This window comes from Phocoena sinus, chromosome 12, assembly GCF_008692025.1.
Source record: "Phocoena sinus isolate mPhoSin1 chromosome 12, mPhoSin1.pri, whole genome shotgun sequence".
In the NCBI taxonomy this organism is placed as follows: Eukaryota; Metazoa; Chordata; class Mammalia; order Artiodactyla; family Phocoenidae; genus Phocoena; species Phocoena sinus.
In genome coordinates, this window is record NC_045774.1 from 67,925,964 (window position 1) to 67,946,923 (window position 20,960).

At 48.3% G+C, this 20,960-nt stretch overlaps 1 protein-coding gene across 1 annotated transcript in view; it reads left to right on the top strand.

The window, feature by feature from the left end:
- GABRR2 (gamma-aminobutyric acid type A receptor subunit rho2) overlaps positions 1–19,903 on the top strand; it is a 39,164-nt gene extending 19,261 nt beyond the window's left edge. Inside the window, exons 3-9 of the mRNA XM_032650594.1 lie at positions 7,305–7,372; positions 9,141–9,364; positions 10,440–10,522; positions 10,711–10,851; positions 13,173–13,325; positions 14,810–15,006; positions 19,276–19,903. Coding sequence (XP_032506485.1) covers positions 7,305–7,372; positions 9,141–9,364; positions 10,440–10,522; positions 10,711–10,851; positions 13,173–13,325; positions 14,810–15,006; positions 19,276–19,587 — 1,178 coding nt within the window. The 3' untranslated portion in view covers positions 19,588–19,903. The remainder of the gene's footprint in view (positions 1–7,304; positions 7,373–9,140; positions 9,365–10,439; positions 10,523–10,710; positions 10,852–13,172; positions 13,326–14,809; positions 15,007–19,275) is intronic.
- The last annotated feature ends 1,057 nt before the right edge of the window (positions 19,904–20,960 follow it).

Here is a 20,960-nt window from a genome sequence, read left to right on the forward strand (position 1 = left end):
CTTGTGGTGTGCCTCTCTCTGATGGGGACCTCCGTCGCTTCTCTAGTCCTCAGATTCTCACCTGTAGAATGGAGGTAATATCAGTACCTTCCTCACCAGATTGTCATGATGATGGACTCAAGTGTCCTACAGGAAGCACTGAACACAGCAGAGACCGTGTGTGTGTGTGTGTGTGTGTGTGTGTGTGTGTGTGTGTTGGGGGGGAAGGGGATGGCGGAGGCAGTGCATCAAAGCACTGGTTGCTGACGTGATAAAGACATGGCTACGGCCCCAGGGAGCTCATGGCCTCCTAGACTCACAGCATACGCTCCCTTAGGGCCTCTCCTGGGATAAAGGCTTGTACTGTTACTGCTATGATCTCTTCTGCTCACAACGCTTCTGACTCAAATGTGTGGGTTTTCCGCACCAAGCAATTCCCCCGTTGTCTGTGGACACCAGCTGGTGTCCTACAATTTAATTCAGTTCTAACACTACCTGGGGTTAGTGCAGACACCACAGGTTAAGGGCTCAGGCCCAGAAGACTGCCCCTCAGTTCAGATACCAATCACAAGTAGTGGGTCCCCGAGCTCTCCGACTTGGCTGCAAAATTGAGGGTTCCCACAACCCCCTTCTCAGGTGTGATAATTTGCTATAATGGCTCATAGAATCAGGGAAACACTTTACTTATGGTTCCCAGCTTATTCTAAAGAACATTATATAAGACACAGATGGATAGCGGATGAAGAGGGGCATAGGGTGAGAACCGGAAGGGTACTGAGCTCAGGGGTTTCTGTCCCACGGAGTTGGGGGCACTACCTTCCTGGCATGTGGATGTGTTCACCAACCAGGAAGCTCACCGAACCCTGTCGTTCAGGGGTTTTATGGATGTTCCACTGTAGACACGATTGATGAAATCATTGGCCACTGGTGATTAACTCAACCTCCAGCTGCTCCCCCCTCCCCCTCCTTGGGAGTTGGGAGGTGGGGCTGAAAGTTCCAACCCTCTAATCACATGGCTGTTCCTTGGCAACCAGCCCCATCTTGAAACTATCCAGGAGCCCAGGAGAGCCACCACACTAGCATAAACTCAGGTGTGGTTGGTAAGGGGTTGTTATAAATAACAAAATACACTCCTCTCACCCCTCTCAGGAATTTACAAGGGTTTTAGGAGCTCTGTGCCAGGAACTGGGGCTGAGGACCAAATACATATTTCTCATTATATCACAATATCACATCATGATATCACAACTGCTGTGTCACTTTGCAAGGTTAATGCCTAGTTACGTCTCCAGCTGGGCTGTCTCCAATGTGATGCCTTCTTAGGGAATTTTCTAGGAACCCATGTGTTTCACCCAGTATACTTTAGCTCCACCCCCATTTAAGGTGCCCTCTGTGTTTGGGGCACCCAGACTGTGAGGGGAGACCCTCCCGAATGCTCCCATGCTCTACTCCGTAGCCTTCAACCCCTGAACTTCCAAGCCACTGGAGTCTGGCCACCAAGGCCCCAAATGCCACTCAGCTGGCCCAGCTGAGGCCCATGGAGCCAGTTCAAGGCAGGGTCATGCCTCATTTTGGAGCCGGGGTCTCCTTCCCGAATGCTTCTCAGGCCTCCCTGGCTCTGCCTCCCCTGTTCCCCATGCTGGGTAAGGTCTAGTGCTTCATTGTTACAGTGAATGGGTTAGAGAGCCAAAGCTAGGGAGAAAGCCAGCCTTCTGAGTCTCCGGCAGCCTTCTTCCCAGGATCTGCTGCCCTCAGAGGAGACCCCTCTGATTCCTCCTCATTGCCCTTGGCCCTTCCCTTCTGGAGCACAAACCCTCACTCACACTCACACCCTGTTCCCATTACCAAATTGAACTTGGGTCCACTTGGCCACCTCATAGCAAAGTCAATCTACTGTCCCTGGGTTGTGGTGAAGGGCAGCTTGTGCTCCAAAGACCTGACCACCCTGATTCCTTTCAGGGAAGGGTTTCTAAAGGCAACATTTGGAGTAAGTGTTGCAACTTGTGGACTTCCTTCTGTTTGGGTGGTGGTGGGGTACCAGGGAGAGGCTTGGGGAATCTTAATCATCAGCCTTTTGGTTCCAACCAGTCTGCATGTGATCACCATCCTCCACTTGGGTGGGGGGGGGTCTTAGTTTCTGCAGAACAGCTCAAAGATATAGGTCAGATCATTATATATGCCCATTGAAGAGGAACTAGGACTCTGTTTTATCGCTGAACTATTGTTTAAGCTGTCATTACTCTTCTTGTTTGACTGCTCTTCCTTTGTTTCTGCATTCCCTCACTTCCCTGATTAGTAACTGCTTGAGACTGGCACTCAGGGAAGGCCTAGGAGAATAAAGCCTTTTTCTACAAAAAAGAAATGGGGCACATGGTAGGGGGTATTGTACCCAAGAGGGCCTCACAGGGTCCTGTTCAGGTTCAACTGCCACATTTCTTTGGTACTCCTCAATCATCAGGGGAACAAGGGCAGGACAAGAAAGGGAACAAAGTTTTGGACAGAGGCGTTAATGATAAACTCGGCAGAGGAACTCAGTTTCAGTGGGACTCAGTTTCACAACTACTGGCTCCTTCCCCTAAAATTAAACTCCTCTTCCTGGCCTCTTCTTCCTCTTCAATCCCCTCCAGGCAATCTCACTCCTTCCCTCCCTGACCCCATTTAACCCCGGTGACCAAGCAGGTCACCATGCGCCTGAAGGACGGGGTGCTGGGCAGTGGGGCAGGGCTGGGCCCCGAATAGACAAGTCTGTTTGGGATGTTAAATTTAAGAACTTGGTTAGATATCCAGGGGGGACCTCTGTTAGACTTCAACAACAACAGGGTCAGAGTCCGGGTCAGAGATCGAGCCCAGGAGGGGCCCAAGGACCTGAGAGAAGGAGCCAGGGAAGAGCTGTGTCACAGAGATGGAAGAGGGAGGGGGTTTCAGCTAAGGAGGTTGGTCATGGGAGGGAGGTCAGGCTTGGGAAAAGACTGCTCGACTCAGCAAGTATTATGGGGGAAGGAAGTCATGGATAGGTAGGAAGTGGAGCCAGCTGGTGGAGATGGGATCGTGAAAAAGTTTGAAAACAAGAGAAAAATGGTAACCAGGACATGGGACGTTGTAAAATCTCACTCCTGGGGGTTCCTTAAAGATCAGTTGTCCAGGGCTTCCCTGGTGGCGCAGTGGTTGAGAGTCCACCTGCCGATGCAGGGGACACGGGTTCGTGCCCCGGTCCGGGAAGATCCCACATGCCGCGGAGCGGCTGGGCCCGTGAGCCATGGCCGCTGAGCCTGCGTGTCCGGAGCCTGTGCTCCGCAGCAGGAGAGGCCGCAACAGTGAGAGGCCCGCGTACAGCAAAAAAAAAAAAAAAAAAGATCAGTTGTCCAGTGCCCTCAGACTTGACTGTGGATCAGCATCACTGCAGGACTTGTGATGTCTCCGGTGCAGGAGGCTCAGGGTGGGCCAAGAATTGCATCTCTAACAAATGCCTGGTGACGCTGATGCTGCTTGTGGAAGGGAGAGCCCCTGACTGAGTCCAGCCTCGCCCACCCCACCTCAGGTGGGTGGTTAAATGCCTGCCACATGGCACTCACTGCCTGCTCAGGAAGCAGTGCTCACCATGAGAAAAGTCAGGCCTCTTTTAAAACTGAAATGTTTGATTACACCCAACAATAAGGGAAAGTGTCTCAACCAATATTTCAAATTAACTCAGACTTTGCAAGAAGTCCTCAAGGAAAGGGAAGGGCCATGGAGGAAAGTCAAGCCATGCAACCTGCAGCGATGAAAATTTTATAGTGTTGTTGCGTGTAACTATACATTCCATTGTATGAATATACCACAATGTATTTAACCTATTCTGTAGATAGACTGCGTCATGAGGTTTATATAGCTTCCATTTTGCTGGATAATGCCTTCTAAGGTAGTTGTACCAATTTACACCCACCACTGGCAGAGTATGAGCGTTCCTGTTGGTCCATATCCTTATCAACACTTGGTGTAGCTACTCTCATATGAGCCAAGTTTGTTAGTATATAGTAGTAATATCTCATTGTGGTTCTAAGGGAGCTGTTAATGCAGTTGAGAACTTTCTCATTTGTCTATTGTTTATTTCTTCTTTTGCAAAATGCCTATTCAAATCTCTTGCCCCTTTTTGTATTGGATTGTCTGATTTTTTCTTAATGGAACTCTTAGGAGTTTTTAATTTTATTTTATTTTTTAATTTTTTTGCGGTACACGGGCCTCTCACTGCTGTGGCCTCTCCCGTTGCAGAGCACAGGCTCCGGACGCGCAGGCTCAGCGGCCATGGCTCACAGGCCCAGCCGCTCCGCGGCATGTGGGATCTTCCCGGACCGGGGCACGAACCCGCGTCCCCTGCATCGGCAGGCGGACTCTCAACCACTGCACCAGCAGGGAAGCCCCCTATCATATCCTTTTTATTGTCCAACCTATTCTTTATGTTCTCTCTTTTTTTTTCTCCTTCCTTTCTTGCTTTCATTTAGACTGATTATTTTTGGTTATACCTATTTTTATACCCATTTTGGCTTTTTTTTTGGTTATACCTATTTTTGGCTTTTTTGGTTATACCTATTTTGGCTTTTTTAACCTATTTTAGTTTTGAAAATATATACCCTTACTACTTTTTTTTTGTGGTTCCCTAGAAAACAACATGAGTCTTTGGCTTATAGTACTAGGATGTTAAGTAACTATTTTTACTGTCCTCCAGACAATGCAAAGACCTCAGAACACTTTCACTCCATTTATACCTCTCCCTTCTTAAATGTTGTATATTTTTATTCAGTTTTCTCAATCCTACAACACATGGTTAATATTGTTTTATATAGTCAGTGTTCCCTTAGAATCATGCATATATTTACTGTTTTTGTTGGTCTTTCATTCTTGCATCTCCAGCTTTCTTTCTGGATCATGCTCCTTCTGCTTGAAAAACACCTTCATTTAGGGCAGGATGCCTGTTGGCAAATTCTGTTTTAATTTGTCTTAAAATTCTACTTCACATTTATTCTTGTAGTCAGTGGAGAAGAAGTGACATATAGCTTTATTTCAAAAATGGATAAATCCCTAACGTGTGCTTTCCAGGACCATGTGAGGAGAAATAATTGCAGAAAGGCTAGGAACCAAGAATAGCTCTTGGCTAAACACGTATTTCCCTTCTGAATTTGTTGCCTCACTGGCTATACTGCCTGAAATTCCACCAATGACTTCCATTTGGCTCACCAGATCCCTCTCTGAAAGTAGAAAAACCCACGTCAGAGTACAGGGGCCAAGGCACAAATGCCTAGTTAGCTTATTTTCTTTCTAACACCTTATAGGACTCAATCATACTCTAAACATAAAACTGCTCACAGAAAAAGGAGAAAGACCGGTAATTTGGAAGAATTTCTCGAAAATCAGGTTGGGAAGGGCCACAAAATGAAGAGCTCGGGAGATCCTGGGGGTGGAGCGTTAGTCTTGGGCTGTGGGGCAAGTCAGAGGCAAAGGTCACCTCCATTGCACTTGGACCAAGGAGGGCAGAGCTGTTGGTCCCGTTCAAGCTTGGGGTGCGAGTCCCCAAGTGCAGCTCTGGAGCCTCCTGAGCACACAGATGTTTTCCAACAATCCAGGATCCTTGGAGCCTGACCTGCAGTCCCATGTGGGCAATACCTCCAGAGGCTGAACGCCACCCTCACAGCCGTTATCAAATTTCTCTCCAGAAGACCTCTGGAACTGCGGAGAACAAGGCAGGCCCCGGGGGACAGAGAGACACAGTGGCAGGCACCAAGCAAGCTGTTGTACTTTATCTGGAAAATGTCCTTTGCCAAAACCAGCTGCTGGTCAAACACTGTGCCCATTATCTGAAAACCAGGCCACAGGGAAGTGGGTCCAAAGAGGGTGATGGCTATACTGTTTCTGCCCTTTGGCTCTTGGGACGACTGGATGTGGCACTTTAGAGAAAGGGAACAAGGGGGAAAGGTGATGAGGGTTAAGAGCTCCAGCCCTGGGCTGTTTTAATGTCTCAAGTGAAGGAAGGTCCGTCCAGGGGACGGGGAATTAACCAGCCCTGCTTCCCATGGTGATGTTGGGAACACACGGTCCTGCACAGGGGCTCAGGGGTCTGGGTCCTGGGAGGGGGCCCCAGCCAGGCTGCTGGAAGACCCTCCCTCGTGTTGCAGGCCCCTCGGGGGAGGAAAGCAGGCCAGTCAGCCCTGAGGAGGGGGCTTCAGCCTCACACTGGCCATTCCACTCTGCCCCTTCAGTGCCCTCCTGGAGCCTGGAGTGAGAGAAGGCTCCGGCTGTTAGAGCAGTCATCTCTCATGGGGCCTGACCTGAGCCCTCGGTTGAGAGCACAGGAAAATTAAAAAATCAGCTTATGACCCAATTTATCTGGGAGGGGAAAAGTAAAAATAAAATGTTGTGGGAATTCCCTGGCGGTCCAGTGGTTAGGACTCGGTGCTTTCACTGCTGTGGGCCCGGGTTCGATCCCTGGTTTAAAAAAAAAAAAAAAAAAAACGTTGTGCTCATTTGCTTTCACGTTTAAGAACACAGAAAATAGCCACTAAATCCCACCAGTAATAAATAAAATGCTCCCATTCTATCGGGCTCAGCCACAAGCCCCAAATCTTTCATGGTGGGATTGCAAGTCTTAGCAAACCTACCGGGGGGGGGAGGTTTGGGGAGAGTCGGCGAGCCCATTCGATGCCCTGGCCCACCAGATCCTGTCGGGATCTCTGATCCTCCTCCCCTGCCTTCAGCCAAAGTCCCCGGCCCTTCCAGTCCTCATTCCCTAAGACCCAGACTCCCCCTGCCACCCTAAGCTTCTCCCAGCTCAGACCACGGTGGGTCGGCACGCCCTGGTCCTGCACTCCCTGGCCAGGGCCCAGAGGACCCAGGCGCAGTGGGCTGGCCTCTCAGGAGGCCCCGCCCAGATGCCGCCTGACGCTCTCAGAGACATTTTTTTGCCTGTGAATGGAATAGCATTCATTAATATGCATGACAGACACAGGTTTTTTTGTTTTCCCCATTTAAGGCTTTTTTAAAAATATTAAAATCTAAAAACACATTTTGTGGAAGCATAAACATACATAATCCAGCTCATCCACTCATGCAACAAGCATGGGTTAAACACTCATGTTGGCCCAGGAGAGGCACTTAAGGTAGACACAGTCCCCGCCCTCATGGAGAAAGCTCGGGCACCCAACCTGCCAGGAAGTAGCAAGAAAACCCTCATGGAATCTGAACCACTGCCTCACCCCTGCTCCGCTCAGGCTCCCCTGGGAAGGGGGTAGGGGCTGTCTGCTTGCCCAGTGCTAGAGAGGAAGGCGCCTTAACCAGCCGTCTTTGCCTCTCTGCAGGCCCTGCCATCCCGGTGGGCGTGGACGTGCAGGTGGAGAGCCTGGACAGCATTTCGGAGGTGGACATGGTAGGAGGCGCGCAAGGCGGGCAGCGCCGGGGCTGGCTGCTGTGGCCAAGGTCCCTTGGGGGCCTGCGGTGGGTGGGGCCACGCTGGGGCAGGCTGCGTCTGGGGGCGGGGCCAGAGCTGGAGGGGATAAAGCCGGGATTTGGAGGTTGGCCTAGGTTTAGTAAAATCCAGAGCCTGGCTTCTGCAGCTTCGTGGGTAAAAATAACTTGGGGGCGGTGTGTGTGCGGTGTGTGTGTCTGTGGTGTGTGTGTGTGTGTGTGTGTGTGTGTGTGTGTGTGTGTGTGTGTGTGTGTGTGTGTGTGTGTGTGTGTGTGTGTGTGTGTGTGTGTGTTAAATGCAGATCCAAGGCCCCGCCCCAGACTTCCTGATTCGGTTTATGGGGGTGAGGCCCAGCCCTCTACGTCCTGAACACGCCCCTTTAGCGGTGTGAGGGGCTGTACCCGCCACACTTGGAGGAGCGCCGGAGGTGGATGTTGTTCCCCTTCGAATTCTGTAGGTCTCTGCGCGCCAACGCCCGCTGGGAGCACAGCTTCCCGGCTCACTCCTTGGCAGCGCCCAGCAGGCTCAGGCGGGTACCGGAGCGTCTTTGAAGAAGCCTCGTTTCAGCTGAGACCTGACAGCTGTAGGGAGGGCCAAGCAAGAGCGCATACGAGGTCTCTGAGGCAGAAGAACAGGGAGTTTGCAAACTGAAAGAGTGGCGGACAAAACGGGGAAGAGAGGGGCTGCAGAGGTGGGCCAGTGGGGCGGTGCCCCCCTCCACGGGCGGGCCTCCGGGACAGGCAGGAGGAGCCTGGGTGTGGTTGGCAGAGCAGACGTGGGCCACCGCATGCGTCCTTCCAGCCTTCCTTCACCTGCTCCTGGAACAGGCTCTTTTGGGTAGTTATTTATTCATTGGCGTTCATGTATTAGCTCTGGCTACGGTGTAAGGGCTACACTCTTGGTTTCAGGCATCGGCTATGCAGACGAGGAGACACTTTTTAACAGGATAAGCCTTCAGGCTGAAATTATACTAGACATGCAGCTGCCCATCTCCTCATTCATTCATTTCCCCGCATTTTTCCATTCTGCAGATATTTATTGAGCATCCACTATTGTGCCTTGCCAGGCACTAAACTAGGGTCTGGAGATTCAGGGGTGGGCAGGAAACAATTCTGCCTTTAAAGATGCTACAAGCCTAATGGTAGAAACCCTCCAAAACTGGACACTTAGGACTTCCCTGGCGGTCCAGTGGTTAAGACTCCATGCTTCCGCTGCAGGGGGGCACAGGTTTGAGCCCTGGTCAGGGAACTAAGATCCCGCATGCCACGCAGTGTGGCCACACACACACTCACACAAAAAGGCAAAATGGGACACTTGACTGTTCAGGTTTCTAGAAGTGTTTGCTAAGTTGAATTGAATGGTTAGCCAATAGGTAAGGAGCCATGTGTGCAAAGGTCTAGGTGAGAGGGCAGGGCTTTGTGAGAATCCAGCCCTGCTGGCCCCAGGGCAGGCGGTGGGCATCACAGCTGCCATTTTCCTTTGCGAAGCCTGAAGGAGGGGCTGTGCTGTCTCTTGGGCTCCAACCTCATGAGGCACAAACATGAGCCATTCTCTTTCCTGTGGCAGCAGTGCCACTGCCTTGGCCATCATCCCGCGGGGCTGCAGAACTGTTTCCTTCAACTCGGGAGGCTGAGCCTGAGGTGTCCGTCACAGCGGTGGACGGAGGGTCGGCTGTCAGGAAGAGAGCTTTGTAAGCCATCTCTGTCTGGTCTCCCCCCCACTCCCACAGGACTTCACCATGACCCTCTACCTGCGGCATTACTGGAAGGATGAGCGGCTGGTCTTCCCCAGCACCAGCAACAAGAGCATGACCTTCGACGGCCGGCTGGTGAAGAAGATCTGGGTCCCCGACGTCTTCTTTGTTCACTCCAAAAGGTCATTCATCCACGACACCACCACGGACAACGTGATGCTGAGGGTGTTCCCAGATGGGCAGGTGCTGTACAGCCTGAGGTAACTGTCCACGGGGCCATGGCATCCTAAGATGTGTGGACAATGCCAGGGATCGTTTGACTGATTTACCACTGTATCGTCAGAGCTAAACTGTGCTTTTCACAGTAGGTGAGAAAACAGTATTTGTGGAATGAATTAGCTAGTCAACTCTTGGTTTAAAAACCACCACAAAAAAAACCCTCTATTTAAAAAAAAAATGTGTATGTGTGGTCTGTCCCTTTGGCCCCGAAGAGTTTGTCACTGTGTTTGGGTCTGCGGCTTACATGGGAGGGTCTGAACCTTCTGGTGATAGTTAGAACTCTCTAAAGACGAAATGAGCACCGTAGTGGGTGCTGACTTCCCTGTCATCGGGGGTGTTAAGGTTAGGTTAGGAGACTAATTGAACCTGAATGATCTGAGGGAGACGGTGACCTTCTATGTACCCTCCACCCCTGAGAGCTATGATTCTAGTTTATTGGTAATAAACAAAAATAGGTAATTATTGGTAAGAAACAAAAATTAGGAAAATAACCATAGCTACTCTTTATTAGGTGCTACTGCAGATTGGCTTCTGGGCTGACTTGAGTGATTACACAGTTTCATCCCACACCTTGTACAGTTCGCCAGAATTCAGTGCTAATAGCTTTGAGTCGGGGCTAGGGAGGCAGGGCATAACCTCCGGGCATCTCTGGGGAAGACGAGTCTCTGGATGTGGGCAATGCCCAGAGAAGGGTCCAGGTGTGGGCCATGCACAGCCAGCAGCCTCAGGAGCTGGGATCCGGGCAGAGCAAATACCATCATCTACGGAAGACAAAACTCTAAAAGTTAACTTAGAGGGACTCCCCTGGCAGTCCAGTGGTTAAGACTCAGTGCTCCCAATGCTGGTGGCACGGGTTCGATCCCTGGTCAGGGCGCTAAGATCCCGCATGCTGTACCGTGCGGCGCAAAAAAAAAAGTTAGAGTCCTGGGTTTCCAAGCTTCTGACGTAGACGTGAAGAGGCAGCTGCCCTTGGTCGTGTCTTTGTCCTCCTTACTCTGGGCAGGTATATGAGCCAGTAACTCACTGCACGAGCCAACATGTTTGTTTGGGTTCTAGGATTACAGTCACCGCCATGTGCAACATGGATTTCAGCCACTTTCCCCTGGACTCCCAGACCTGTTCTTTGGAGCTGGAAAGCTGTAAGTGTCTGTATTCGTAATGAGAACTCTTTGCCTTATTCCCTCTCTGTGCCATTTTAGTAACTATGAGACTGAGTACTGCCTGCCAGGGATAAGACCTATTTAATCCCTGGCTGAGGTAGGATGGCCCTGTTGCTCCTGCCTCAGAAGAAAAGGAGTGAAATTAACTTATTTTCCTCTTCCCAAAGATGCATATACAGATGAAGATCTGATGCTGTACTGGAAGAATGGGGATGAATCCCTGAAAACAGATGAGAAGATCTCCCTGTCTCAGTTTCTGATTCAGAAATTCCACACCACTTCCAGACTGGCCTTCTATAGCAGCACTGGTAGCTAACTTCTGCCATGGTCGGATTCAAATGTGGAAGAAAACACATGAGAATTCTTTTTCAGTGTTAACTTTTTCCACTTCCAATGAAAATAACTTTTCATTATTCTAATAATGCCCAGTCCAACAAGACATAAACAACACTTAAAAGCAGAGGCTTTAAAAGTTGCTGCCCTCTGAAGCTCCATGGTCAGAGGTAGTCATTCTGAACAATTCAGCAAACACCCTTGCAGACATCCTGCTTTAATTATGTAATTTTACAGAAGTAGGGTCAGAGTGTACACGCTATTCTGCAACCTGATTCGTTTGACTTAACGATGTGGGGAAATGTATTTATTACCTATTTATTTATGTATTTATTACTGGATTTACCTATGTATTTATTACCTATATTCAGAGCTATAGATTCACTTCTTATGCGTAGTGTGACCTCTTCTTGGACCTTGGGGCCGTGGTTGAAGTTTTGAGAGGATCCATTTGTCCGCTCTTCTTGAATCTCACCGTCAGCCCTTGTGTTAGTTTCCTAGAGCCGTCCTAACAGAGTACCACAAACTGGGTGCTTGAAACGATAGAAATGTGTTCACTCACAGTGCTGGAGGCCAGAAGCCTGAGCGCCATGCTCCTTCTGAAGGCTCTGGGGAGGACTCCTTCCTTGCCTCTTACTGGTCCTGGTGGTTATGGCATCACTCCAACCTCTGCCTCTGTTGTCACGTGGCATTCTCCCTGTGACTCTGGTCTTCCCATGGTGTGTCTCTGTGCATCTATGTGCAAACATCCCTCTTCTTTAAGGACACTGGTCACTGGATTATGGGCCACCCTAACTCAATATGACCTCGTCTTACTTTGATTACATGTACAGAGACCCGATTTCTCAATAAAGTCACATTCGCAGGTGGTGGGGTTTAGGACTTCAACATACCTTTATATGCTACACAGCTCTGCCCTATAGAGCTGCTCTGCAGCAGCCACGGGACCCTGGAGGACTTCTCACTTCCTTACCCTTTGTCCCAGTGCTGAGAAGCCTAGGCCTGGCTGTGAGAAGCTTTGGGGCTACCGTCTGCCCCTGCATGGCCACCATCTCCCCATTCGCCTGCCCCCAGCCCCACCCTTCTGTTCGCAACATCAAACACTGGAGAAGAGCAGGCCCCAGCCAAGGTTGCCTTGGTGTCAGGACAGCCCACACCTACTTTCCCTTTATGCCCATACTGCTCACCCCCATCCCTTTCTTCTCTCTCTCTCTCTTTTTTTTTTTTTTTTTTGCGGTACGTGGGCCTCTCACTGTTGTGGCCTCTCCCGTTGAGGAGCACAGGCTCCAGACGCGCAGGCCCAGCGGCCATGGCTCACGGGCCCAGCTGCTCTGCGGCATGTGGGATCTTCCCGGACCGGGGCATGAACCCGCGTCCCCTGCATCGGCAGGCGGACTCTCAACCACTGCGCCACCAGGGAAGCCCCCTTTCTTCTCTTTTGCTCTGATGTGCATTGCCACACAATTTTCTTTTCTCATCTGTTCTTGGCAAGTTCAAATCAACTCTCTTTCTAAAGCCATTTTTAAGAGGTCCCGGTATAACTTTTACTATGTGTCACTGTTTTGAGTGCTTTGTATGAATTAACTAATTTCTACCCAACAAATCTATGGTGTAGATCGTAGTATCCCCAGTTTACAGATGAGAAAACTGAGACTTAGAGAGATTAGATTTTAGAAAGGAAATGTATTATACTAAGCCAACCAATCATTAACTTTTTTTTTTTGGCCGCACTGTGAGGCTTGTAGGATCTTAGTTCCCCGATCAGGGTTTGACCCCAGGCCCCAGCAGTGAGAGCAAGGGGTCCTAACCACGGGACCGCCGGGGAATTCCCTTTTTTTTCTTTTTTTGGATCATTAGCTCTTTTTTAATTTACTTTTGGCTGTGCCAGATCTTAGTGGTGGCACACGGGATATTTTTGCTGCAGTGTGAGGGCTCTTCATTGTGGTGTGCAGGCTTCTCTCTGGTTGTGGTGCCGGGGCTCCAGAGCATGCAGGCTCAGTAGTTGTGGTGCATGAGCTTTCTAGTTGTGTTGTGTGAGCTCAGTAGTTGCGGCACGCAGGCTTAGTTGCCCCGCAGCATGTGGGATCTTAGTTCCCTGACCAGGGATCAAACCCACATCCCCTGCATTGGAAGGCAGATTCTTAACCACTGCACCACCAGGGAAGCCCCTTGAATCCTTAACTTTTAACTTTCTGCTGAAGATGAGTGTGGTGACAGGGGAGGAAGGGCCCCCAGGGAAGGAGTTTGTTTTTGCCTCTGCGATGGAACCTCACTGGCTTCTTCCTGTGTCCCCCAGGCTGGTACAACCGTCTCTACATTAACTTCACGTTGCGTCGCCACATCTTCTTCTTCTTGCTGCAAACCTACTTTCCCGCCACCCTGATGGTCATGCTGTCCTGGGTGTCCTTCTGGATCGACCGCAGAGCTGTGCCCGCCAGAGTTTCACTGGGTAAAAGCATTTGATAAGGTGTGATAGGGTGGTTATTTTTTTTTTTCAATCAATCACTATGTAAAGAAGAAGTAAAATCATCATTCAGGGTCCTTAACCGATGGGCTGTCAGAGTCAGAAGGAGCGAACTTTCCTCCTGCTTCTTGCTTTCCATTCACATACTGCCCTCAGTTTCCCAGACTACACTGTGAAAACCACAGGGCGCTCGAACCGCATCAGCTCTGCTCAGATCATTTCAGAAAGATAGCACCTACCTGGGATGTAGACTTCCACCACTGGCCGTATCAGAGCTCAGTACTTTGATAAATAAGACAATTCGACAAATGCCCAAACTTACCATGCAAATACAAAAACTTCGTTGGCCTTATTTAGACAGACTGAGAGTTTGGGAGCAGGGCCCATATTTCATGATTTCTGGGAAGGAGAGGGCTGTACTTCCTGGAGCTGTGGTTTAGTCCTTCACAGACCCTAAATGCCAGAGTAAACATTTGCAACTCATCATCGAGATTTGGACAAAATCAGGCTGGGCACTGAGACATGTGAGGGTTTGACCAGCAAGGCACAGTGAAGAAGAAACCTGTATGACAGGAAATTCCAGGAATTTCCACAGTCTTCCTGGACTCAGGTGAGGGAGGATGTGTTCTTTCCTTGAAGTTTGGGAAGGTTCCTTGAGAGGGGTCCTGTAGCCCCTGCTTTTTAATTTTTATTTTTTATTGAAGTAGAGTTGATTTTCATAGCCGCTGTTTTAAAGTCCACATCTGAGCAGATCCTCTGGGAAGCTCTGCTGATCTTAGCAACCACATCACAGAAACCCAGGCTCCCAAGTGGCTCAGAGTGAAAGGGGACAGGCAGTTGGCTGGGAGGAGAATGGGTTGGCTGCTCGGGAGCAGAGCCTTGCAGATCCTCACACCTCTATGAGGTGGAAACGTGCCGTGGCCACTTCCTATTAGATGTAAGGGAGAGCAAATGGGGCTTCCCTGGTGGCGCAGTGGTTGAGAGTCCGCCTGCCGATGCAGGGGACACGGGTTCGTGCCCAGGTCCGGGAAGATCCCACATGCCGCGGAGCGGCTGGGCCCGTGAGCCATGGCCGCTGGGCCTGCGCGTCCGGAGCCTGTGCTCTGCGGCGGGAGAGGCCACAACGGTGAGAGGCCCGTGTACCGCAAAAAAAAAAATAAAAAAATAAAAAAAAGAGAGAGCAAATGTAAAATGGGGCTTAGTGAACTTATTTACAAAACAGAAATAGAGTTACAGATGTAGAAAACAACCTTATGGTTACCAGAGGGGGAAGGATAAATTGGGAGATTGGGATGGACGTATACACCCTACTATACATAAAATCTCTTTAAGCATCATAAGACCTTGGAAGAAACATACTATAAAAATCTATATAAAATGGTTAATAGTTGAAAAAAAAAGGGACTTAGTGAAATGTGAGGGCAGCTGTGTACCCTTGTCAGTGGCTGAACTAAAGCTGGATGCTGCAGGGATCACCACGGTGCTGACCATGTCCACCATCATCACGGGTGTGAACGCCTCCATGCCCCGCGTGTCCTACATCAAGGCCGTGGACATCTACCTCTGGGTCAGCTTCGTGTTCGTGTTCCTCTCGGTGCTGGAGTACGCGGCCGTCAACTACCTGACCACCGTGCAGGAGAGGAAAGAGCGGAAGCTGCAGGAGAAGGTGAGAGAAGTTTCATTCATTTCCTTGTTGGAGCCCATGCTGCTGGTTGGATGAGAATAGCGGGAGGGAGCTTTCATGGAGAAAAGGGAGATGTTTGTGCAAAAGGAGGAGGATCCGTTTTAGAATATTCTAGCTTCCATCACAAAGGATCCCAGAAAGTAGAAAGCCTTTGGACAAAGACAAGGAAGACTTGGGTTCTTGGGCCCAACTCTGCCATTTATGTTGGGCCTCAGTTTCCTCATCTGTTAAAAAAAAGTATAACAGAACCCTCACCCCACCTTCCTCCCAGGGTTATTGTAAGGGTCACAATACCCTTACAAAAATGTATGAGAGTTGTTTTGAAACTGTGTGGTTCTAGATGCACATAAATTATCACTATCATTACTGAACCTGTCTAGGGAGAATGTCTTTACGTCCTGTGAACAGACAAGAGGAAAGTTCTAGAATAAAAAACTCCTGTATTTATCAGTGCTCTGGCCCAGTGAAAATTCAGCCACACACAACCTTAGCCTTTAGACTCATTGGAAATACTATGCTATCTATACGATACTGCACTATAGTAAAGTCTACTATGGGATGGAACGCAAAGGGGGAATTCAGGGCAATGCACCTGGGCAGAGAGGGAAAATCTATCCTATTCATATGCGGACTCTTATTAATCACATTAAGAAATAAAATGCCAACTTGTTACCAAATCCTTGCTAGTCATTGTACTGATCAAAATGGGTGTTTACCTAAAAGCTGTAGAGATCAGGGGACGTGAAAATTCTACATTTATGTGTGTCTAGCTGGCTGGGAGCTCCTTAGCAAAGGGAGCTCTAAATTATAGGAAAGAGGACCTGTTGCCTTTTTTAAAAATAGTCTTTTAATGCCCACATTATACCTGTTAAATATTTCCAATTGTCTTCAAATATGCTAGATTGTTTAAGAGTTTATATTTTAAATTGTCTTCAAAATACTTTTGCTTCAGCATTTGAGGATTTGTTCAATTTTTTTTTTTTTTTTTCCCCAGCTGGTGGGATCTTAGTTCCCCAACCAGGGATCGAACCCAGGCCCTTGGCAATGAAAGTGCCGAGTCCTAACCCCTGGACCACCAGGGAATTCCCTCAAATTTTGATAATCTGTGCATTGATCATTATCAAATGCCTTTGGAATATACCTAAACACTTTTGATTTGTAATCTGTTAGGCTTTCCTTGTGTAGAGCTGTTCAAAAAATAGCAAAGCCTTCATCCGACAGATATGCGCCCATGAACCATTAACAGCACATAACTTGTCCTCAGGCAGATCATTATTAACCTGTTACCATATGATGGGCCCGGTGTTTGCCAGTGATGATACGATGCTGGCTAAAGAGCAATGAGGAAATCATACGTGGACAGCCCTTAGGGCTCCGAGTCTAGCTCCATGTCTATGGGAACGTACAGCCGGGAAGCGAGGGCTTGTTCTCCATTGTTGTCAAGCACGCAGTTGAAAGGCTGAGAAGCTGTGGTTGCTGGGGAGGCAGACCGGTGGGAGGACGTGAAATCTCTCTCCCGCTGCCCCACAGAGAAGCCACTGTTCACAACGTTAACATGGCCCCCAGTGGAGCTGAGGTTCCCAAAGTGGGAGCCCAGGAGCACCTGGCCTGGATTCACCTTCTCAGCCTATTAAAGATGAAGATTAAGGGCTGTACCCCAGACCTACGGGCTCAGAATCTCCAGAGATGGCACCCTGGAATTGGCCTTGCTGACAAGCTCCCAGGCAATTCTGATGCTCACTGAGGTTTGACTTCTGCTCTGCAGAGGGCAAAGTTGACTGGAGCCTGCTAGGTTCACCATGGTTCAAAAGGGGACCCACGCTGCTTTGGGTTGAAGCCGGCAGGCAGAGTATAGCTCTGCTTCCCTATATGTGCTTGAATGCTTTGGCTGATCATCCAGACCTGTCCAATGCACCAGGTGCCACTTAATTTTTCTTAGAAATGAGCTGATGTGGGAAAAAGAGATTTTCCATAATTTGGGGCATTTCCTGATTTTAACTCAAAACCTTAAATGTCTCTTTTTATTTTAGCAGAAAGAATTTCAGTTTAGAGCAAGGAAAAAGAAGACCCATGTCTTACAAAAAAAGAAGTCCCCAGTGATATAACAATATCTCACAATTTTACCAAAGTTTGGGTGTGATTTTATCTAAATGCAAAGAATTGAATAGATGACCTCTCCCTGGCCTTCTATCCTTAAAATCTATGAGTTAATTATTCTAGGAATGTATTAATGTGCTACTTAATTATTGTTGCTGATGGGACAAGACATAGAAATAGTAATGAAACAATCATGCCTGATTAAAAAAATAGCTCTCCAAACCACAGATTTCTTCAAGTGTAAAAGTACTTCAAGTCATTCTGATTTGACATAAAATCATTCATCTATTTTTGCGTTCTAAAGCTTCCTGGTATCCATCTGCGTGCGTATTTCAGGATCCATGACAATAGGAGGAAATGTGTGAAATGTCATTATTTCACTTTCCCAGATGGAAAAACAGAGGCACCACAGGGCTGAGAGCCAGGTTAGAAACATATTAAAGCCAACAGGTTGAGAATAAACCCAAGGTCAGTTGGCTGGATCAGGCAGGCATCATACCTCTGGCCAGCAACAGCCAAACACAAACCTTTTTTACTTGGGTATGTGAATCCTTGTTTAAATTTTCAATAATCTGTACATTGATTATTATCAAATACCTTTGGATTATATTTAAATACTTTTGATTTATAATGCATTGGACTTTCCTGTATAGAGTCATTCAAAACATGCCAAAGCCTCAGGGCTTCCCTGGTGGCGCAGTGGTTAAGAATCTGCCTGCCAATGCAGGGGACACAGGTTCGAGCCCTGGTCCGGGAAGATCCCACATGCCATGGAGCAACTAAGCCCATGAGCCACAACTACTGAGCCCATGCACCACAACTACTGAGCCCATGTGCCACAACTACTGAAGCCTGTGCACCTAGAGCCCGTGCTCAGCAACAAGAGAAGCCACTGCAATGAGAAGCCCGAGCACTGCAATGAAGAGTAGCTCTCGCGCGCCACAACTAGAGAAAGCCCGTGCCGCAGCAATGAAGACCCAAAGCAGCCAAAGATAAATAAATAAAATAAAATAAAAAAAACATAGCAAAGCCTTCATCCAACAAATATGGGTTCATGAACCAGCTGTTAACCGGAGCCAGCTTTGCTGACTCTAACGGTGGGGAGGAGTTAGACAAGACCATTCCCTTCCCTCCACCTTATAATTTCTTATAAACATTTTCATACTCACGGAAATGGTTGGAAAAAATAGGATAATATACATTCATACACCCTGCCCCTCCATCCAACATTGTTGACATTTTGCCATTTTTGTGTGAGCTTTTTCTCATATAAACATACTTTTGCTGGTGCAGCTGAACCATTAAAAAATACATGACGGGGGAAAGTGGAGAGGGGGATAAATTAGGAGTTTGGGTTAACGGATACACACTACTATATATAAAAGAGACAAACAGCAAGGTCCTATTGTATAGTGCAGGGAGCTATCTTGTTATAACCTATAATGGAGAAGAATCTGAAAAAACGTTTTACGTATATGTGTATGTATCTATCTCTCTCTATATATATATCTGAATCACTTTGTTGTACACCTGAAATTATGCAACACTGTAAATCACTTATACATCAATTTAAAAAAAAAACTTGGAGGATTATCTAAGAAAAAATATATAAATAAAAAAATAAAAATAAAAATACATGATAGGTACCATGACCCTTTACCCTTAAGTGGAACTCTTTAGAATAAGGACACTCTCCTACCTAATCATCTTTTGATTCATGCCCATAGTGGTGGAGGTCCACGGCTGGAACCAGAAGATGTGTGTTTAAAGTCCTGAATCTGACGCTAACTGTCTGATCCCAGGAGAATTGTATAGCCTCTCTTGGTCTTAGTTTTTCCTTCTGCAATTGAGGGCATTTGGACTAAATCAGTGGTTCTGGACCCTGGCTACATAGCAGAATCACCTAATCACCTTAAATTAATTAGTCTAGAGTGGAGCCTGGGCATGGCCAGTTTAAAGAGCTCCCAAGGTGACTCCAATACACAGCCAGGATAGAGAATCGTTGGACAAAGTGATCTCTGGAGATGCTTCTAGTTCTGCCTTTTCTGTGGTTCTGAGAAGCCATGGGCTTTACTCTCGGCCCAGGCAGCCTCCTCTGGGCCTCTCACAGGCCGAAACATGCCTGACATCTCCCCTTGTGTTTGCTGCCCACAGTTCCCATGCATGTGTGGAATGCTCCACTCAAGAACCATGATGTTGGGTGGAAGCTACAGTGAGTCTGAGGCCAACAGCCTGGCCGGGTACCCGAGAAGCCATATTCAGACAGAAGAAGAAAGGCAAGACAAAATAGTGGTCCACCTGGCCCTGAGCAGTGAATCCAACTCCTCCAGGAAGAAGGGGCTTCTGAAGGGCCAGGTGGGTCTTCGCATCTTCCAGAACACCCACGCCATCGACAAATACTCCCGGCTGATATTCCCAGCTTCCTACATATTTTTCAACTTAATTTATTGGTCAGTGTTAGCCTAGGAGCTCTGAGGCTATGCCTGGGGAAGGGCACGGACATCTCTGGTGTCTGGCCAGCCGCCCACACGTGGACCTGCTGAGCGTGACCCCTCACGGACCAGAGCAGCAGCCCCTGGACCACCTCAAGCAGCATCCTGGCTCCCGGAGGAGCCCAGGGGCCCTCCAGCTGCCCTCCCCCAGGCCTCGTGGGCTTGCTCACTGTTCATGCTGTGTTGTGTCCCACTTCTTGCCGCTCTGGGACTGTCTTCTTCTGTTCTTGTGTGTGAACAGGTTCATGAGAGCCTCCCTCCAATAAAAAAAGACTCAAATGCCTCCCAGATGAATGTTCTGAGACCCTTATGAAGCCTAGGATTCAGTTATAAAGGGAAGGGAAAAAGGAAGGGCGAGCTTAGGGGCATTCTGGATAGGAGACAGGAAATTAAGATTCAAAATAGGAATAAAAAAATCTGTAAACCCTACACTGGATTAAGTGCCTATCTAGGAAAGAAAAAGAAAACTCAGATCCCAGATGAAACGATTTGACCTGGGTGAGTCTGGCAACTCGCGTGATTTTGCAGTATTAAGGGACATCATTCATTCATACGTCCATTCAACCATTCATTAAATATTGAATACCTGCCCTGTGCCAGTGCTTATTTTTCTCAGCAATGTGTGACGACATGCACTGAGTATTGCCAACCAGGGAAACATCACCCAAACCCATCAAGGTGTAGAGTTTTTACTGGGGGCTGGCCATCTGAATACAGCTGACCGCCTGTATGGCTAACCTTAGTCTCCAGTTCCTTCAGAGGCTGAGCTGATAAATCTCAGCCTGAGACCCCATCATAAATCACATTGTTGGCTTAGACCATCTGGCATGGCCGTAGGCCCCCAGGTGAACAAAGACCCTCCGGTCAGGCAGGACAGTCCAGGGGTTTAGAAGTTACCTCCCAGGAGCTAGAGGCCAAGGCCCAAACCTTTCTTTTGTCAAGGTTAATCCTGTACTGCACAGCAATCATTGTCAATGCCTCAGTGTTAATGTGAATTACTCTGCTTCTAGTATAGATTCATACAGCAAACATTAAAAAATCCCTGCACTAGATACAGTAGGGTCCACATTAAGAGTAAGAGATCATCTTATTCTTGTATAGCTCTCAGAAAAAGGACTGGTCAAGGATATCGTATACGATTACGTGTAAGTTAAAAAAGCATTAAGCAAAACAAAAATGGTTCATCATGTAATGGGAATTCTAAGGAAGGAAAGAACGATTTCCAGTGGAAGACTGGATCTCGTGGAGAAAACAGCTTCTGAGCTGCTCCTTGAAGGTTGGGGATTTGGAGAAGAAACGTTCACGCTAGGTGCACATGTAGAAAGTACATGCTAGATATGTGCGGTC